Genomic DNA, 21,409 nt, shown 5'->3' with positions numbered 1-21,409 from the left:
CTGCAAATATTGTACTTCTAGTTTAATTGGACGAGTTTTTCATCCAGATAAAAAAGAAAATGTTTGAAAAGGTGCAAACAAAAAAAAAATCAACCCGAAGATATTTTTGATGCAATCGGGCGATAAACAGACTAAAATCCTTTAACATGCAGAAATGATAGTATTACTTGCTAAATGCTAATGCAATGGGAAATGCATAATATGCGTAGTAGCCAGTAGGTATCTACATCCAACAAATAACAACTCTGAAAGAGTACAGTTGTTCTGTTGAAAGGAATGTCACTTTTTCATGTGCAAGAGTAAGATTTAAGTTACATATAAGGGCTATAATTGGAAAGAGTGTTAGAAAAGTTTTTTAAGTGTATTTTTCCACCAGTACTTACTAGCTAGCACCACCATTTTTTTCTGTTACTTGCTACTACTTCTACTATGACTAAACTATCACTAGTTTTTGCAGTGAATTTTAAGGAAACATGAGTTAGTAGAAGTGGTTGTTGTTGCTGTTGTTTTCATTTCAGTTATCTTCTCTTCTCATACATTTTTATTAAGTTTCTTCCCCCCTCCCCCAACAAACTTCTCTCTTTCTCTTTGGAAAACTTGAATTAAACTCTTTCTGGAATTGAATCAGTTTAAGGAACCCTAAATTTCTTCAAGAATATGATTAGATTGTCTCTCTACAAAAAGTAATTCATATTTTCTTGTTTGCATTAACTGATGACAATGGAGACAAGTGAAGACTGTTGTGTAAAAGTTGCAGTTCATGTTAGACCATTGATTGGTGATGAGAGGTTACAAGGTTGTATAGATTGTGTTAATGTTGTTCCTGGCAAACCACAGGTAAATTTTATTCACCCTTTCCTTTCTCTTAGGAAATTCTGGATTTATGGAGTTCAATTATGCTAGAAAGATTAACAGAAGAATGCAATTACCATTGAATTGATCATTCCGGAGTTTCATACAAGTGTGAATTTTGATTTGGAGATCTGGATCTGAGGCTGTTGTTATGAAATTTAGTTCCCTTTTTTAATTAAAAAAAAGTGTCTCCTTTAAAAAGAAAATGATAATTTTGCTTTTTGGAAATCCTAATAGGATCGGAAACGATTTTCATTGTCTATTGACTTATTTCTGTTCCCGGTTAAGATTTGAACATTGTTTGAAGCATAATTCAGCTGCGATTCTCATCAATTTGGCTTTTTTCTAGAGTTTTCAGGTATTTTTGTAGTTGTTGTTTATGCCAAGAAATCTAATTGGAAAACAGTGATTTCTTCATTTACCAAATTCTTTGAATTCATTTTTCTAATCAATACCAGTCTGCTGGTAAATACTCGCAATCCCCGGAATTTAACATCTTATGATTGTCGGTAATGTCAGTTAAGTAACTACATGGATAGCCATATTTAGCTTCCTAAAGTTATTTGTCTTATCTTCTCTAGTTTTGGCTCCGAGTAATTGTGACGACAAATTCCTTTTTCTGTCATTGGCTCTGAGTAATTGTGAGACAAATTCCTTTTCCTGTCATCTTGTGCTTAACAAACCACCTTTTGGATGTTTGCCAAGTTTGCTTTGGAAGAATATCTACTTTGAATTGTTCTTGGTGTTGTCTATCTTAGTTGTGAAAATTTTGGATCAGCATAGATTTGGGCATCACCACACAGTGAAAACAAATTTTTTACATGAGTTGTGTTGTGTGATATACCCGCTAGTTGTGTTGTGTGATATACCCGCTAAAGTCATCAATAGAAGTCAATAGTAGTGATCCTGTTAACATATTTTGTAAGATTTACCAAGACGTTTTGAAGACGGCGACACCTAAGCTCTAAATCGACTGCATAAACTATGACCACGTAGTTGAATGAATTTTATTTTCTTGCGCCGTAAATCTATTGTTTTCAGTTCACAATAGTTTGGTATTGATTGTGACAGATACAAATTGGGACACATTCTTTCACTTTTGATCATGTCTATGGAAGCAGTGGCTCTCCATCATCTTCCATGTTTGAAGAGTGTGTTGCTCCACTTGTAGACGGTTTATTCCAAGGATACAATGCCACTGTTCTTGCTTATGGTCAGGTAATACTCGCACGTTCTCATTTAAGTGCTAGCCAACACTGAGATATTTGTATGATGTCTTGCCTTGCAATAAATTTTGATATATGTCTTTGTAATTGCTCCAGACTGGTTCAGGGAAAACATACACCATGGGGACAGGTTCCAACGATTCTCAATCAGGGCTCATCCCTCAAGTAATGAATGCTCTGTTCAGCAAAATGGAAACTTTGAAGCATGAATCAGAATTCCAATTAAATGTTTCCTTCATTGAGGTGCACTAAACTCTTTATACCTTGATCTTATCATTTATGCACACTTCCCTTCAGTTACACACTCTGCATTCTTTAACAACGCATAAACTCTGTATAATGCATTTGTAAATTCGTAAATCTGGTAGTTTATTTCAGCACAGAAGAGTCATCGACTAACTGTGCTATGTAGAAGCTGTATGCCTGTATTATGATTACTGGCCTTACCTATTTCCTGCTAACTTTGTTGTCATACTTGTTTAGTTTGTTTTTTTTTTTTCTCTTCAGTAGGATCATTTTTAGAAATCTTATCTCCGTATACCTTTCATCATCCGGAAATCCACAATGACAACTCTCTTTCTCTAAATATTAGCATTTAATTCAACATGTTAGGTGCCTCTCAGATTGGTGGGAAAATTTGTTGGTATTGTTTGGTTTTGTGTTTTATATTTTGTTGTTAGCATGATATCGTGCTTACATCAATTATTTAATTAGACATCTGATTTTGAAGATTTTAAAAGAAGAGGTGCACGACTTGCTAGATTCCACATCTTTAAGCAAATCAGAAACTACCAATGGACATGCTGTGAAAGTTGCGAGCCCTGGTAAACCACCAATTCAAATTCGCGAGTCATCAAATGGTGTTATAACATTAGCTGGATCAACTGAAGTTGGTATTAGTACACTAAAAGAAATGGCTGCATGCCTTGAACAAGGATCATTAAGCAGGGCAACAGGAAGCACGAACATGAACAACCAGTCCAGGTAACACCATACCTCTGCTCTTATGTTCTTCCTTATTGCCTGGACTTGGTGGGACAGGTTTATGCTCCATTAGTGTAACCTGGCTGAGAGAAAGAAGATCTTCTGCCAGCACACCATGCATATTCGATGCTGTTATAGCTCTTCTTAAAGTAGGAACTGATTGCATATCATTTGCTATTCTCTCCTTAACTTAGCAGCTAATACTCTTTCGATTTTATTTTTTTGGTAGTCGTTCGCATGCTATATTCACAATTACTCTAGAGCAGATTCGTAAACCCAAACCAGCTTCTCCTGGGGATACCAACCAATATGAGGATATGAGTGAAGAATATCTATGTGCAAAGCTCCATTTGGTGGATCTTGCTGGATCAGAGAGAGCTAAACGAACGGGCTCTGATGGTCTTCGTTTTAAGGAAGGTGGGTGCATCTAGTTTCACAAAACGCTCCCAAAGAGCCATAAGACTAATGTAATCTGATATTAGTATCTTTTTTGTGAAAAACAGGAGTTCATATCAACAAGGGACTTCTTGCACTTGGTAACGTGATAAGTGCACTTGGTGACGAGAAGAAGAGGAAAGAAGGCGCTCATGTGCCTTATCGGGACAGTAAACTTACTCGTCTCTTGCAGGTTGGATGTTCTTTTACATAAAGTTAGTTGATATAATGCATTGTCGACCAACTCTTATTTTTCACGTAATGTTTAAAAGCTCAGTGGGTGAAAATCTTTGTTACCTAAAATTGCTAATTTGTTTTTGATGAGGTGTATTCCAGCTGATTTTGTCTTTTTAAAACTTTTTTGCCCTTTTATCCTTTTTCCAGGATTCACTTGGTGGAAACAGCAGAACTGTTATGATAGGTAATTCGTCATATCTCTGTGTGAGTGGTGATTATTGTCTGTTATAGATAGCATGAAGGAACTGAATGGAATTACCGAATTAGGATGGTGTATAATGCTTGATAAGATATATATTTCTTCGAGTCATTTGAGTTAGAAGTTCCCACCTTTTTCTATTTATTTATATTGTCCGAACTTTTGCACTGTTCCAGCTTGCATCAGCCCAGCTGATATTAATGTTGAGGAGACTCTTAATACTCTCAAGTATGCTAATCGAGCTCGAAATATCCAGAATAAGCCTATTGTAAGTTTCCCAGTTAGATACATGATTACGTAAATTTAATTTTCTTTCTAGTTGCTGGGCTTCATTTTGTTTCATAAAGTGTAATTATGGTATCTCACTTTCCCGTCAACAGCCCTTGTTTGTTTAACTGAGGTGGAGCTTGGGAGTCTAACATTTTATACCATATTTACACTTTATGTTGAGAGAGTATTTTTTCTGGACTTTCATTTTTGCTGATGACTTATAGGTGTCATTATTCTGTTTTAAAGGTTAATAGGGATCCTAGATCCAATGAGATGCAAAAAATGCGTCAGCAACTCGAATGTTTGCAAGCAGAACTACTTACTCGTAGTGCAAGAGTTTCATCTGAGGAAGTTCAGGTACTGTAATTGACCTTTATACACCTATTCCCTATGCCAAAACTATAAGTTCGCTATCACTAGATTTTTCCTTGTAATAGAGAGAACTTTGGTTGTTCTGAGCACCATCAGTATTATGAATCACCAGTATTTCTGACTGCATAGGTTCTCAAAGAAAGGATTGCTTGGCTTGAGGCCTCTAATGCAGATCTCTGTAGGGAACTTCATGAGTACCGTCGCAGAAGCAATTCAGTAGAGCATTGTGCAACCAATTCTCCAGTAAGTTTGTTTTTATTGAGAAAAATTGTGCTAACCTTTCAAAAAAACGTATTAGTATTATGTTCTTCTGTGCCAATATGTGATAATTTTGTTCCCTGCATTCCATTCTGTTTTTTTTTTGTGCATGGGCTGATTATATTGACACTGTAGCTGCTAACATTTTTCTCTTAATATCTCAGCAAGGTGCAGACAGTGTTCCAAAAAGCGATGGGCTAAAGAGGGGCTTGCAGAATCTTGACTCATCAGATTTGATAATGGCTGAAACCATCACATGTAGGTTACTTTTTTCAAGTTCCCAACATTCAAAATAACCATCCTTTTCATTTCAAACAGCTGACTTAACAGCATATGTGAGGGAAATCGAAACAGGGATTACTTATTTTGATCCTTAGTTGTTTCCTACTTTCGAATCAAGATGTTTTTACTATAAACCATTTATTTTAAAACTGCAAGCTTAGTCGTTTACATTAAGAGAATGTAGTTTCCGACTTCATCAGGTGACAATTCCAAAGAAATTGATGAAGAAGTAGCAAAAGAGTGGGAGCATACACTTCTGCAAAATACCATGGACAAAGAATTAAATGAGTTAAATAAACGTCTGGAACAAAAAGAGGTATTTTATATGGTTCTTGAAATGTATTTGTAATTTTTTTCTCTATTTAGCGAAAACCTCTGGTCAATATCTAAGCTCTAGTGAGCTAGTAAATCTTTTCACGTCTCAGAATGTCACCCTAATTATATGAAACCTGTGTAAGGAGTTTCAGGAAATGTTTAATATATTTCTAATTTCGCTTTTATGTATCTGCAGTCAGAGATGAAACTGTTTGGAGGTTTTGATACTATGGCACTGAAGCAGCACTTTGGGAAGAAAATCATGGAACTTGAGGACGAGAAAAGAACTGTGCAGGTTAAATAGATTGCTGCTTATATTCGTTTGGTGTTCTTTTCCCTCAATAATCTAATACCGTGTTGTGCACGTAATTATACAATTACAGCAAGACAGGGATCGTCTGTTGGCTGAAGTTGAAAGTCTCGCTGCTAATTCTGATGGTCAAACTCAGAAAATGCAAGATGTTCACACACATAAACTTAAGGCACTTGAAGCACAGGTGGAACTTCATATTCTTGTTTAGGATTTTCTTTATGTTACTGTGCCCTTTCTCAAACGTTAATCTCTCCCATGATTTGCGTACTGTAGATTTTGGATCTCAAGAAGAAGCAGGATGGTCAAGTTCAGATTGTAAAGCAAAAACAAAGAACTGATGAAGCAACTAAGCGGTTACAGGATGAAATACAATATATCAAGTCACAGAAGGTTGGTCATCTTTACACTTCCCCTAAGCACTAAGAAATAATATGTATTGCTAATGGTTTAAAAATTTACAGGTCCAACTTCAACATAGGATTAAGCAAGAGGCAGAGCAGTTTCGCCAGTGGAAGGCGTCTCGAGAAAAGGAACTTTTACAGGTAAGTCTATACAGCTAGCTATTCTGCTGGGGCTTAATTAATGGCCAATATATCACACTTTCAAACGCATAATCTTTCCTTGATATCGCTTTGGGGATTAGTTTTTTGCATTTCAAAAGGATGAATGTTCGACTTGTATACCATCTTAGTGTTTAGTTGCATTGGTAATTGAACATTTTCTTAAACAGCTGCGGAAAGAGGGAAGGAAAAATGAGTATGAACGGCATAAACTACAGGCTCTAAATCAGCGTCAGAAAATGGTAAATAGTGTTGCATCAATATTAATTATATTATGTTAATTTACACAAAGAGAAACAATGATGAATTTATAGAAACAAGCAAACACCAATTTACAGCTGAATGAGACAGTGATGGAGGGATTCCCTCTTTAAATGCTCATTTCCGACCTCTAAATTTCCCTTTTATTGGTTTATCAAATAGTACTTTATTATTATTATGACTTAAGTGAGAATTTTTTTTGCATTCAGGTCCTTCAAAGAAAAACTGAAGAGGCTGCCATGGCAACCAAAAGGCTAAAAGAGTTGCTTGAAGGTCGCAAGTCTTCATCGCGTGATAGCTCAGGTACATACTTCTGTTAAGTATATTCTCCTTATTTAATTTTCATGGCTAACATTCTAAATATTTTGTAGGGACCACTAATGGTAATCACCAAAATAATGAGAAATCCTTACAAAAAATGCTTGATCATGAGCTAGAAGTTCTGGTGAATGTGCATGAAGTTCGCCTCGAGTATGAAAAGCAAAGCCAAGTGTATGTTAACCTATACTTTCTATCTTGAATAATTAACTTAATATGATCGTAGTTTCTTGATATTAAGCAATTCCTTGTGCAGACGAGCTGCTCTGGCAGAAGAGTTGGCCATATTGAAACAAGAGGATGGTTTTGCTTCCAAGGGGTTTAATTCCCCTAACAAAAAGAATGGGCACTCAAGGTAAATGACCAGATTTGCTGTCTAAAATTTAAAGCATTTGCTCTCTGATACCAAGTATGCTTCTGCAGTTGGGTATATATGGAGATGTTTATTTTGCATATTGTCATCAAGAAATCTTATGTCCATCAAAAAATATTCTTCTGCAGAGTATCCTCCATGACGCCAAATACAAGAATGTCAAGAATTGCATCTCTTGAGAGCATGATGAGCATTTCTTCGAATGCACTTGTAGCAATGGCATCTCAACTTTCAGAAGCAGGAGAGAGGGAGCGTGCCTTCACTGGCCGTGGACATTGGAATCAGTTGCGTACAATGGTAGATGCAAAGAACTTGCTTCAACACATGTTTAATGCTGCTGCAGATGCAAGGTATTTCTATGTCTCTATGACGCTGACCTAGCAATAGAATAATGAGCATGTTCCATTATCTAAACATCTGAAGATAAGGTGTTTATTGGGTGAGATCTTTTTGCCTATTTTTGTTTGCTAAGTCTTAGTGTGTGTTGATAATAAGATGTCGGTTATGGGAAAAGGAAGTTGAAGTTAAGGAAATGAAAGAACAATTGAAGGAGCTCGTTGGTCTACTGCGACAAAGTGAGGCACGGCGAAAAGAGATTGAGAAGCAGCAAAAGTTGAGAGAGCAATCCGTGGCAGTTGCCTTGGCTACATCAACTAAGGTGAGATAAATTCAGTACTATAAATGCTATTTGTGTCAGTTCATTACAGAGCAGGTAACATCGACACAATAATAACAACTGAAAATGATGTTGGGAACATTAACTACTTAAAAAGTCCAAATATATGACATGCTTTTGGATGCTAGGCTTGCAAGTTTTGCCCCCAACATTCCTACAGAAAAAGGGAATATCTAATATATATATCATATATAGCACCTGAGATCAGTTTCTTATTGTTAAACTAATTCCTCATTGTTATCTCCATAGGTTATACACTTTTATAACTAAATAACAAAAGCATTGTATTCACTTTCAATAGTTACTTAATCTCAATTGCAAATCTTCAATCAACAGGGCAATGGAAACGTTTCACCAAAATATTTCGCTGATGACATGTGTGGATCTATGAATCCAATGGCAGTGCCGGCGCAAAAGCAACTTAAATTCACACCAGGCATAGCTAATGGTTCAATCAGAGAATCAGCAGCCTTTTTGGACCAAACGCGAAAGGTTGATTTCATTCTTAAGCTTTCAATTTAGACTTGTATCTTTTTGATGAAACAGTAAAGTTTTTTTTTTTCTTTGTTTTATGAACCCACAAGAATTTATGAATGAGAAACTGGGTATTTTTCTGCCTGCAGATGGTACCGGTTGGGCAGTTATTGATGGGAAAGAAACTGGCAGTTGCTGGTCAAGCTGGGAAGCTCTGGAAGTGGAAGAGAAGTCACCACCAATGGTTGGTACAATACAAATGGAAGTGGCAAAAGCCATGGAGACTCTCTGAATATATCAGACATAGTGATGAAACGATCGTCCGAACAAAGCCCAGGCAGCAGATTCGTGCAGTGTGATTTATTATATATGAGACAATTTCCAATTCTTACATGCTCTATTTTCAGTTTTGACTGATGGAGATGATCCCCAACAAAATGCACGGAGTAGAAACAAGAATATTGTGCATGTTAGACCCCTGACTTCATCTCGCCTTTAATTTCTTCTCTTCAGCGCCTTCGTTACCAGAAAAAAAAAACAGTTTTATGGACGAGTTTACTAATCTAAGTTACCTCTTCCCCATTGCAGATGTTGTGCTGTAAAATAGTGGTGGGAGATAGCGGCTTTGTCTGAGATAAGCAGATGTATAATTGTGGTAAATTTGCGCAGATAGTAGTATCTCAGTTTGCCAATGTCAGATAAAGAAGTTATATATCAGTTGGGATACACACAATGAGCGGCATCATGTAAAGTGTTTTCGATGTTGTTCTAGGTGGGTAACCTACAGTTGTTATAGTAGCAGTGATACTAGTGGTGGTTGGAGAAGGCTTGAAAAGTTGAATGGTATAAGTAGGCGTTGGTTTTCTTGGATATGTAAGGGTAGTAGTAAGTAACTAGTCTATTGTTTGTTCCTTTTTCATTCTCATTTTTCTTCTAATTTTTTTTCAATCACAGAGAAAAAAGAGAGTGAGATCTTCTAGTGTGCCATGGCCTTGGATAGGACACGCTCATTGTAATAATTAATTGTTATGATTATTGTTTTCATAGTGTGGAAAAAGTAAAAAAGAGATCAATTGAAGTTTTTTTTTTTTTTTTTTTTTTTTTTTTTTTTTTTTTTTTTTTTTTTTTTTTTTTTTGTGTACAGACGGAAAAACTGAAGTGTTTTGTTGTTTAAATAAATACTTTTATCACGAGTCGAAAGAAAGAAATTACTTTAGGACCAGGTGCACCTTTTTTCTTGTCAATAATAGTCTTGTTTGTCAGTTTGTCGTATAATTGGATTTGCTACGCAAGCTGGGATATAGAATTTAGCATTTCGCGATGTCTTTAAAGTGATTGCGCTACTCCCAATTAGGAGGTGTGTGCAATCTCAAAGTGTGTCGTGCGCTTCTAGCCTCCTCAAGGCTCAAGCTCACTTTGAGATCGAGGCCGAAAAAGCACGTGGATACCGTGATTCGGCTGCGCCTGCGCGGCAAACTTGAATTTTTTTTTATAAGAAAAAAGAACCGAGTACATTAGCTTCTTAGAACAACCTGGTTAGGATGTATCATACTTGTTCCAACATGGTTAGGGTGATACGTCCTCATTCCAGCTAAGTAGCTAGGGTAGAACAAGCTCCAATTATAATCAGGATTATTGTAAAATTCCTGAATCAGAAACTTTAACCTATCGTCAGACCATGTTGATGATACTTCGATTACACATTTTGGCTATACTAGCCGATAAGAAATTGTTTGATTTATTGACTAGATTAAAGGCTAAGCCCTTGAAATTGCATAATTTTAAAGTTTGGTTCTCAAATTATCACTGTTATTGAAACGTTTCTCTCTAGCTTTCGCGCACATTCCCAAGAGCAGCTTTAAGACCGGTTCAGAGTCACTTTGAAACTCAATATGGTGACCTGAAAGCTCCACTGCCCATTGAAATGCGGCTTCGGCTCCTTCCTGTTCTAACAGATCTCTTGAGTTCCAGCCTGAGGAGTTTCCTCTTGCTTCTTTGCAATTGCCTACATCATCAATCAAAGTTAGACCAATAGCTGATTCGCAGTTTTCTGGTAGCATAGAAATGGAAATACAAATACGATATCTAAAACTACCTGAGAATTGCCAACAGTTTAGAGGGGTAATTTTAAGGTCTGGGTCGTTCAGAGGGTTATAAAAAAGACTTTGGTTTATATTGTAGGTCTCTTTCTGTATGTAATTTGAGGAATTTAGATATTTAACTATGGTATTGGCAGTTTGCCAGCTGTTCTGGTTTTTGCCTTCAAAAACTTTATTACACCGCGCCTTCCAAATATGCCAGTTAATAGTGCTACAAAGTTCTGCCCATCCTATAAAGCTACTATCACGTTCTGTATCTCTAAACCAACTATTAATCCAATCATGGCAGGAATTGGTTCCATATCTATCATAATTCATTTGAAAGTTTAGATGATTCCACACTTGAGAGACAAATTGACATTCTAAAAACAGGTGAGAATAGGTTTCATTTGAGGTGTTACACAGTTTACAAGTAGTATTTATATTTGGGACTTTAGGCGCAACCTGCATGCTAGCAGGCAGAATGGAATTGGCAATTTTCCACATAAACACTTTTATAGAAGGAGAAGTTTTAAGGTTCCAGATGTTGCTCCAATCAGTACTAGAGATACCACTGTTGTTAAGGTGGTTATACAAAGATTTCACAGAAAATTGTTTATTACTCGTCAAATTCCATGTAACTTTGTCTTCTATGTTGTTTGTAGGGATCTGGATGTTTTTTATTATATTAACAGTGTGGTTGTCGAAACATTTTTCGAGTTTAGAAGTATCTCAGGTTTTATTATTAGTTATCAGGTCAGTTAGTAGGTTTAGATTTGTAGTATCTATATTGGGTTTAGCTATTGAGGGTTTGACAGTTGGTATCCAAAAGTCGTTCCATATGTTGATTTTGTTTCCATTTCCTATTGACCAGATGCAGTGAGTTTGCATAGTGTCGATCCCACTTTTAATCCCTTTCCACAGCCAACTATCAGTTCTTTTAGGAGTTGGGTCAAGATGCATTATGTCAGTGTTTCGATAATAGACCGCTTTTAGGATCGTTCTCCATAGGGAATCAGGGTCTTGTTGAAGTCTCCAGCCGATCTTAGCAAGCATTGCTTTGTTGAATTTCAATGTTCTGATGTCCTAAACCTCCATTTTCTAAGGGTGTGCAGAAACTATCCCAAGCTTTGAGATAAGTTCCTTTAGGGTTTTCGATGTTTTTTCCCCACCATAAGTCACGTTGTAGTTTATTGATGTTTTTGTAAACTTTTTTAGGTAGTTTAAAACAAGTCATTTGGTAAATACTCATAGAAGATGTTACTGACTTGATCATAACCATTTTGCCAGCAGGGTTTAGATTTCTTTTTTGCATGCCTAGAAGTCTGGTTTTCACTATTTCAGCTATGAGTTCGAAGCACTTGATTTTAGATCTATGCGTGAACAGTGGAGCACCCAAGTATTTATCTTCCAAAGGTATGGTTTTTATGTTCATATTTGTTTGAATCGCATTTATTGTTTCATCATCAGTATGAGCACTAAAGAAAACACCCGATTCATTTAGGTTTATTAATTGACCAGAAGCTTTTCCAAATTCAGCAAAGATTTTCATTAGGTTATTACTAGCTTGAGTTGAAGCTTCGCAAAAGACCAAACAGTCGTCCGCGAAGAGAAGATGTGTTACAGATGGAGCGTTTTTAATTATTTTGTGGCCTTTTATCTTTTTCAAGTTTTCAGTATGAAGAATAGTTCTAGTTAGGGACTTCATACAAAAGAGAAATAGGTATGGGGATAGAGGATCCCCTTGTCTAAGACCTCTTGTAGGGTTGAAGAAACCACAAGGCGATCCATTCATAAGGATGGATAGGTTAGTGGTAGAGATGCACTGATAGATGAGGTGACACCAATTGTCAGAGAACCCCATTTTTTTCATTATTCTTATGAGGAAATTCCATTCGACTCTGTCGATGCTTTAGACATGTCAATTTTTAAGCCCATTAGGCCTTTTTTCTTTGTCATATTGTGAAGTAACTTATGGGCTACAATTATGTTGTCGGATATCTGCCTTCCAGGAATGAAGGCAGATTGGAAGGGTGAAATCAGTTTATTCAATAAGGGTTTCATTCTATTCGCAATAATTTTAGATATCACTTTGTAGATAGTATTACACAGGGAAATGGGTCTGAATTCAGCAGCAGTAACTGGTTTGGGAACCTTGGGAATTAGGGAGATGAAAGTGGAATTAAGTTCTTTTAAGATGTAACCAGTTTTAAAGAAATATTGGATCATTTTGATAAGGTCAGGGCCAGTTGTTTCCCAATTTTTTTGAAAAAAGACCGGTGGAAAACCATCCGGTCTTGGGCTTTTATTGGGTTCCATAGCAAACAACGTGTTTTTAATTTCAGAATCAGTAGGAATGGTTTCTAAGAGTTTGTTATCCATGTCATTTATGCTAGTTGGTATTAGATCAATTAGGCCTTCATCTGTGGATGGATTCACTGTGGTGGCTATAGTTTGGAAATGTTGGGATAGGCAGTTAGCAATGTCTATCCTTTCCTGGAGCCAGTTACCATGGTGGTCCCTAATGGTATCTATTTTATTTCTTCTATATCTCTGTCTAGCAGAGTCGTGAAAGAATTGTGTGTTCCTATCCCCTAGGGCTAAGTGTTGTTCTCTGCTTTTTAATCTTCCAGAATTCTTCCTTAGTGTTATACCAATGAGATAGCTCTAGAGTGGGTTTTTTCATTTCTCTAGCTTTAATATTAGGAGAGAGATTTTTATTAGCTTCATCCAGTTGTTGCTTTATGTTTGTAATGTTGGTGTTGATGTTACCAAACATTTCCTTGTTCAATCTGTTAAGACTATGTTTAACAGACTTTAGATTTCTAGTAAAGCAGTAAGCGGCAGAGCCATTGGTGTTGGTAGTCCAGGCATTTTCTATGATGTTTTTACATTGTGGATGATTCATCCATGGGCCAAAGTATTTGAAAGGTTTAGCCCCGTCATGCCAGTTCACATAAGTGTTCAGGCATATTGGAACATAGTCAGAAATTAGGGGAGCTAGATGGGTTAGATTTCTTTTAGGAAATATGTTGAGCCATTCATTATTCACTATGGCTCTGTCTAATATTTGTTCTGTGAAGTCATTATCATCTCTTCTATTGTTCCATGTGAACGGATATCCTGTGAAGCCTAAATCTTGCAGATCTAGAGAGTGAAGAAGGTCAATGAAATTATTGGCTTCATATTGGTTGAAAGGGAATCTACTTTGTTTTTCGGTTTCATGGAGCATTATGTTACAATATCCTATTATTATCCATGGTTAAGTTATTGAAGTAGCCATGTTTCTTATCATGCTCCAAGAGTCTAATTTATTAGGTCTGTATGGACTTCCATAGAAGCCAGTAAGAATCCAGTGAGAGTTTATTGTTTGGTCGAATATTCTGGCATTTATTTGATTATTTGTGTAGTCTAGGATGGTTAAGTTAACATTATCTTTCCAAGCTAGGATAAGGCCCCCTGTTGTTCCCCTAGGTGGGACTATCCAATAATTATGAATGTTTATTTTCCTGAGAATTTTTTCACATTGTCAGTTTGTTATTTTGTTTCCGATATAAAGATTATGTCTGGGTTTTCTCTGTTTAGCAGATCATGCAAACTCGAAAAAGTCTCAGGTTTTTTATAGTTTCCAATCCCTTGGCAGTTCCATGCTATTGTCTTAATGAACTGCCAAAAATAGGATACATTGGGATAAACTAGTTTCCCTAAGATATACAAAGTGCAGATTTGTCTTGAGATAACAAACAATACTAGCCGCATGTAGATAGTGTTATTAGGAATCCAGTTAATCGTTTTTTCACTAATATTCGCAGATATTAGGATTAAAAAATTTATAGAATAGGGTACAAAGGAGTAAGCTAGGTTTTCTAAGATAAGATTAGTACTAATGTGATTTAGGATAACATATTGGCTTATGTTCATACAGGCATTATTTTCAGATATCCAAATAAACATTATAGTACAAGCATTTCCAAAGATTAAATAGGGAATTTTTATGGTGTTATTTTCATCAGTAAGAAGTATTCTAGTATTATCCTTCAATCTATCATAGTAAACATGTATAGTGATATTGTATGTGATTCTAGTGATTGATACATTCAATATGTTCTTTCTATTGTGAACTAGATAGATATGAGATGATAGAATCGTAAAAGTAAAGGGTTTTAGAATTACCTCAATTGAGAAGTTCATGATAGAATCATCTTGTTAAGAATTATTCCTTCTGTATCTATAGAAATTTGAGAGATTTCCTTGGGTTGACTGTTCAAGTCTCCCTCAGGACTGGGGTTTACCTGAATATTGATCGTTTGGTTCTGATTAAAAGGATTGTTGTTGGAGATAAATGCAGCGTTGTTGATTTCAATTATGGAAGAAACCTTGTTTTTCTTTGAATTATCTTCTCCATTCAAGTTTGTCCTCTTTTTTGAAAGAATATGATTTCCATTGATATGAAGCTATGTTGTAGCAGATTTCTCTAAAATGTTGGGTAATGTTTGAGGTTGTTTTTTCCTGGACCAATGTCCTGATTTTGCATTCTTTTTTCCAGTGGTATTGTTGTCGATTTTGGCAATTGGGTTTTCGGGGAGAAAGGGATTTCCTGGTTAAAATTGAGGTTGAGAACATTGAGTTCGGTTTCAGAGTTTTTTTAGGGATTTAGATTCGACGGGTTTTTTCCTTTGGATTCGGGTTTGGGTTTTGTTTTGGTGGGCTTTGGATTTAGTAGGGGTAGGAGCTTGTTGAGATTTTTGCCCAGACAAATTTTGGAAGTCCGAGCAAGCTTTCAGAAATTGAGCCTGAGGGGTTAAAGGTTGGTGGATTTCACCTGCAGAGAAAGTGACGATTTGTTATGGGATGGATGTAGAGGTACTAGGAGGTTTGTTACTAGGTATTGGTGTGTTGTTACCATTGTGTTGAAAAGGATTTTGATTATCTTCAATTTCCTTTGAAACTTCATTACATTTTTTTGTTGAGTGATCAACACATCTACTGGTGTTGCAGAGGGGGAGATTAAAAAGTTTGTAGGAAAATTCCACCCAGGATGGGTTATAAGGTGTTGGATAGACCTCTGATCCATATGGAAGTGCTTCATTGACCCAAATGTTAACTAGAACTTCCACATTTTTTTTCTTCGTGAGCTCTGCCATAGGGTTTTTTATGGGTAATGTAAGCTTCTGCTGGGCTTACTATGGCTTCAAGGTTTTTTACAGTGATAAAGTTTATTGGGCAATTTTTTAGATGCATCCATATTTTGATCTTGTAGAACTCTTCCTCCTTAATAAGTTGTGGTCCTTCAACAGGACATTCAACTAGCACAACTAGAGATCACATTAGCCGCCAAGCTCCACCTTCTTTCACCACATTAAAATCGTCTTTTTCTTTTAAGTGAAGTTGGTAAAAAATTCTTCTGCGATTATAGAGTTTGACAATAACTTCAGACTTGAGGCTCCAGTTCTCACGTATGTTTTGGGATATTTTACCAATATCAAAAGAGAGTTTGTTACAAAGTCTTCCAATGACGGTTTGGTTCCAATTTTGTCTTGGGATAGGTTCGATATTTTCTGGGTTTAGGTAAACTTTAGGAGTAAGATTTGGTGGTAGAACCAGTTTGTGTTTTATTTTGTTGGATAGTCTTTCAATGTTGAGATCGTTGGTTAAAGAAGATGCTCGGTTGTTGGCCATAAATTTTTTTCCTGTTTGTTTATAATGTTTTAGGTTTGTGATGTTTTATGGGTATAAGGTATTGTTTTGAGGAGGGTTATTGGTGGTGAGTTTGATCTTGTTGAAGAAATTTAGGAGAGTTTGAAAACTTTTGTTTTTGGTTTGTTTATTATGTTGGTCAAACCCTACTCTGATTTGTATTTTCATAGCTTCAGCAAGATTAATATGTCTTGCTTTTTTCAGAGGATTGGGTGTCAGAATTTGGTTGACATAAGAGTTTGTTTTTAGTTTTTGTTGTAACTTGAAATGGTTGGATGAAAAAATAATGGTTTTGTTCATAGGATATTTGGGTGGATTAAGGTATTTTTCCTTTGGATAAAAATCAGTGATCATTAATGATTTTGTTTTTGGGTAAGAGTGGCCAGTGAGTTTAGAGTTGAAGCTCCATTCCTTAAAGCAGAAAGTTTTCAGGAAGCTTTTTCCTCTTTTTTCGAGGTTTTTCATTGTTTGGTGAAAGTTTCCCTGGCCTATGATAGCAGTGTCTTTCTGATAAGTGGGTTTTCTGATAGCTAAATCTCCTGGTTTTAGGACTTCTTTTCACTTTCTTTTTCTCTGGATAGGAAAGCAAGAGGTCTCTAGCCAGAACATTGCGACCTGTCAAGAGACTAAACAAGAGGGTTAGACAATACTCTAATTGTCAGGATAAAGGCTTTGAAAACTTAGAAAAGGATTCAACACAAGGAAAAACAGTGAAACAAGAGTAGGCAGTAGGATTAATGTGAGACTACAAAGAGTGACTGCTACTCTAAATATATAGGGAAAATAAAACGTGAGAGAGTGAAATAACATTTAAATCTATAATCAAGGTTTAGATTACTAGGAGAGGCTAAAACTCTAGAGATGAAGGAGAACGATATATCAGTATTCCAATTCTATTGGTACTACCCAACGGTGGAGAAGAAAAAAAAAGAATGATCAAAACCTATAGGAATACTCGTTTAGAAGATCTATTAGTAGCAAAAGGTGATACATTATAGAATTTGACTACTGCAAAAGCTACAACTCCAATGAGATAGGAGGGGGATGTAACAAAGGTTAATTTCTATTGGTTCTACACAACGGTGGAATTAATATAGGTTTGTAAATAATGGCTCTAGTATAAAAACAGTTCCAGGAAGAGAAGGAAAACACACAAAAAACTGTTAATCTAATTTGAAAAATGACTAGTGATAAGAGAAAAAATAGTAAAAGTCTTATGAATTGGTGCAAAGAAACCACTAAGAGCGTTCTGAGGAAGTTGGTATTCAAAGGTAGTTGCAGTCGAGATCAAGAGCCTGTTTCTCCTCAGAGGAAAAAAAAAAAAGATTGTAGAGAATCCCACTAAGGCTAAGACAAGTGATAAGTTTGTAATATTAATCAGTAATTCTTCTTCATCAACAGGAGATGAGATGCCTGAAGGTGCTCCAAACGAAAACAGGGAAGCGAATCCAGAAATCGGAAGGGTGGAGAATGAAGAGCTTCGCGAAGCCGATGAAGATTATCTGATAAATTTGGTTGAAGTGCCTGTTCAAGCAAATGAAGATGTTGAAAATAATCTTCCACCACTCTTGGTTAATCCACCAGGTTTAGATGAAATTGAGTATTTTATGATGAGTTATGTTCAAATGGGTTATGGGAGCCAAACGGATGAAGAGAATGATCCTGCTCATTTTGATGCAGATGGTAACTATTATTATAACGAAGGATATTATGAATATGAGTCAGCAAATGATGAAGAAAATATAGAACCAGAGGTTAATGGATTGGGAGGAGAGGTGATTCAACAAGATCATGAGATAGATCTTGAGGAGGATTATGGTCTTGGTTGGGAGACTGATGAAGCCGGTGATGATTATACTAACATGATTATAAGGGAAGTTGGGGGTGTGGTTGTTACCCAGAATACATCCTTTGTCTTTGAGAATAAGAAGTATTTTCTCTAGAGTGCGAAAGTGTGGCTCCAAAATAACACGATTGATACTGAGGGACCATTCCAGTAGCCGGAGATAGGCCATAAGAGGTAGTCTCTTATATGATACTCCTCTGTTTTATAAAGTTGAGCTATTTCACATCTCTCTATGGTGCATAAGACGCAGCTGATATCAGAACCATTATGCATGAACCATGGTGCATTGGAGGTGACTAAATGCTATTCTAGCTCAGATGGAGAGAAATACAGCTGGTGGATGCAAGAGAAATAGTAAAAATTTCAGGAAGTTCCTAAATTCTCAAATTTGTTGGATTTGACAATGGCTGGTGGCAAATTCACTTGGATAGATTCACAAAATCCAAAATTATTACAAAAAAGGTTGGATAGATTTATTGTCTCAGTGGATTAGGAAGAAAAATTCCCTGCTCTAGTTCAAACAAGAATGCACAAACCAATCTCTGATCATGCCCTTGTTTTTCTCAGCTGGAATGGAGGTATAACTTTTAGACCCCCCCTTTAGATTTGAGAACTACTTATTGGCCCATCCTGATTCCTTCCTAAGATAACAAGAAAATCTGGTGGAATAGTTTGGTATTTTCTGGCAAACCAAGTTATATTTTCATAAAACTTTGGGTCATCCAACTACATAGTGTAACACAGATAAGGAGATAGCAAACTAGTTGTTAGGGTTTTGAAGATAGTTGAAGTTCCGTCAGAAACTTGGTTAAAATCTGATTCTAGGATTAAGATTCTAAGGTAAAAATATTGATAACCAAATTTGATAATAATATTGATAATAAGATGTGTTCTTGTAAACAAGAGACCTAGCCTTTATATAGGCTTACATGAGCTGTTAAAAGGAAAGAATTTGACGTAAACTAGAAAAGGAAATACTTGTGAAGCAAGCAAACTTAAACTGACGTAAGGGATCAACTGTCATGGTTGATCCATAAGCATGGGATCAACTGTTAAAGTTGATACAGAAGAAAAGGATCAACAATCATTGTTGATACAGAGAAAGATGTACTACATCAGTCCCCCCTTCTTGAAAGAAACTCGTCCTCGAGTTAATGAATAGAAAGAATGTCATTCTCTCCATGAAAAGTAAAAATTTCCTGCACATTGGATATATTAGAGATGTTCCAATTGGATGGAAGATCAATAACATATGCATTATCACTGATTTTCTTCAAAATCTTGAATGGTCCATATTTCTTCATCTTGGTCTTGTTGTAAGTACCAGTAGGAAACCTTTCCTTTCTGAGATGAATCAAAATCAATTCTCCTTCATCAAAAGTCTTAAGTCTTATATGTTGATTAGCATCTTCCTTGTATTTGTTATTAGATTCTGCAAGCTTGGACTTAACTTCTTGATGTATGAGTGAAGCTTTCTCAACAAAGTTATCTGCCTTATCATTTGATTTACGCAGCTTGGGAAGCACCACCAAATCTAAAATATGATTAGGAACCTTAGAATAAAAAATCTGAAAAGGTGTCTTACCTGTATATCGATTAACTGAAATGTTATAAGCAAATTCCATATTTGGAAGGAGATTATCCCATTGCTTCTTTTTTCCTCCAATAACCTTGGATCTAATCAGATTTCCTAAAGATCGATTGACCACTTCAGTTTGTCCATCTGTTTGAGGGTGAGCAGTTGTACTATATTAAATTTTAGTACCCAAACGCATCCATAAAGACTTCCAAAAGTAGCTCAAAAACTTAGGGTCTCGATTAGAAGTAATTGTCTTGGGAATTCCATGCAAACGTACTAATTCTTTGAAAAATAAATAAGCAACATTGGAGGCATCTGTAGTTTTCTTACATGCTATGAAATGAGCCGTTTTTGAATAACGATCAACAACCACCATTATACAATCATTCCTTCTGGCAGTACGTGGTAAACCAAGCACAAAGTCCATGCTAATATCCACCCAAGGTGCGTCAGGAATTGGAAGTGGAGTATACAATCCAAGATTTTGAATATTCCCCTTAGATTGTTGGCAAACCATGCATTTTTGTACGTACTTATGAACATCTCTTTTAATTGAAGGCCAAAAATAACGTTCCTCAACCAAAGCAATGGTTTTATCACGTCCAAAATGTCCTCCCAGGCCACTTCCATGTAATTCTTGGATTAAATGAAGACGTAAAGAACATTGTGGTATACATAAAAGATTTTCCTTAAAAAGAAAACCACCTTGAATTAGAAAATCATCAACACTGCCTGTTGAAGAACCACACTTTTCCCAAAGTTTCTTAAATTCTTTGTCTTCACTATATAGATCTTTCAAGAAATCAAAAGCTAAACTCTCATGTTTGAGAGTAACAAGAAGATGAGCTCTTCTACTCAAAGCATCAGCAACTTGATTAAGCTTTCCACTCTGATGTTTAATAGAAAATGTGTACTGATTGATAGTAGATAACCACCTATCATGCATTCTATTGACTTTTGCTGAAGTTTTCAAAAACTTAAGAGCTTGATTATCAGCATTGACAACAAACTCACCGTGAATAAGATAAGGATGCCAATTCTTAAGAGCTTGAACGAGAGCAATTAATTCTAACTCATAAGTAGACCACTTCTTCCTTGTATCTGAATTCTTTTCACTATAGTATGCAACATGATGTCCTTCTTGAGATAACACAGCACCAATACCAACAATAGAAGCATCACAATGTATCTCAAAAGGTTTATCAAAATTTGGCATGGAAAGAACAAGAGCGCTACACAACTTTTATTTGAGTAGATTAAAGCTTTTATCTGCTTCTTCAGTCCATACAAAAGTGTCATGCTTCAAACAATCTGTCAAACCAGCTGCAATAGTGCTAAAATTTCTCACAAATCTTCTATAGAAAGATGCCAAACCATGAAAACTGCGCACTTCACGTATAGATGTTGGAGTAGGCCATTATACAATTGCTTTTATCTTAGAATCATCCACAGAAATACCAGTATCTGACACAATATATCCTAAAAAAGTAACCTTGTTTGAAAAGAATGTGCACTTCTTCAAGTTCACATACAAAACATTGTCTTGTAAGGCCTTAAACACTTGAGATAAATGTGAAATATGCTCTTCTTCATTGTTGCTAAAAATCGGTATGTCATCAAAATATACTATGAAAAACTTTTCAAGAAAAGGTTGCAAAACTTGGTTCATGAGACGCATAAAAGTATTAGGAGCATTAGATAAACCAAAAGGCATTACTAACCATTCATATAAACCTTCCTTTGTCTTGAATGTTGTTTTCCACTCATCACCTTCACGGATACGTATTTGATGATACCCACTACG

General features: G+C 36.0%; 1 protein-coding gene across 1 annotated transcript; it reads left to right on the top strand.

The window, feature by feature from the left end:
• The first annotated feature begins 355 nt into the window (after positions 1-355).
• Positions 356-9,492, top strand: LOC113356909 (kinesin-like protein KIN-4A). The gene is made up of 25 exons (XM_026600145.1): positions 356-837; positions 1,924-2,070; positions 2,175-2,321; positions 2,809-3,062; positions 3,292-3,479; positions 3,566-3,690; positions 3,882-3,918; positions 4,110-4,201; positions 4,450-4,560; positions 4,705-4,818; positions 4,998-5,091; positions 5,316-5,431; positions 5,627-5,725; positions 5,814-5,927; positions 6,017-6,133; positions 6,205-6,285; positions 6,474-6,545; positions 6,774-6,867; positions 6,936-7,056; positions 7,139-7,237; positions 7,384-7,605; positions 7,751-7,913; positions 8,268-8,423; positions 8,555-8,874; positions 8,994-9,492. Exons 1-24 carry the CDS (start codon positions 715-717, stop codon positions 8,762-8,764), a joined length of 3,096 nt encoding a protein of 1,031 aa, XP_026455930.1. The 5' UTR covers positions 356-714; the 3' UTR covers positions 8,765-8,874; positions 8,994-9,492.
• Positions 9,493-21,409: the final 11,917 nt, after the last annotated feature.

The sequence above is a fragment of the Papaver somniferum genome, chromosome 3 (genome assembly GCF_003573695.1).
Source record: "Papaver somniferum cultivar HN1 chromosome 3, ASM357369v1, whole genome shotgun sequence".
NCBI lineage: Eukaryota > Viridiplantae > Streptophyta > Magnoliopsida > Ranunculales > Papaveraceae > Papaver > Papaver somniferum.
The sequence above is the reverse complement of the archived record's forward strand: the minus strand, read 5'-3'. Positions and strand labels throughout refer to the sequence as shown.

Coding starts and splice junctions, on each gene's coding strand:
- LOC113356909 (XM_026600145.1), top strand. CDS start 715: ATGACAATGGAGACAAGTGAAGACTGTTGTGTAAAAGTTGCAGTTCAT. Junction 6,546..6,773: donor TAAATCAGCGTCAGAAAATG/GTAAATAGTGTT, acceptor TTTTGCATTCAG/GTCCTTCAAAGAAAAACTGA. Junction 7,914..8,267: donor CCTTGGCTACATCAACTAAG/GTGAGATAAATT, acceptor TTCAATCAACAG/GGCAATGGAAACGTTTCACC.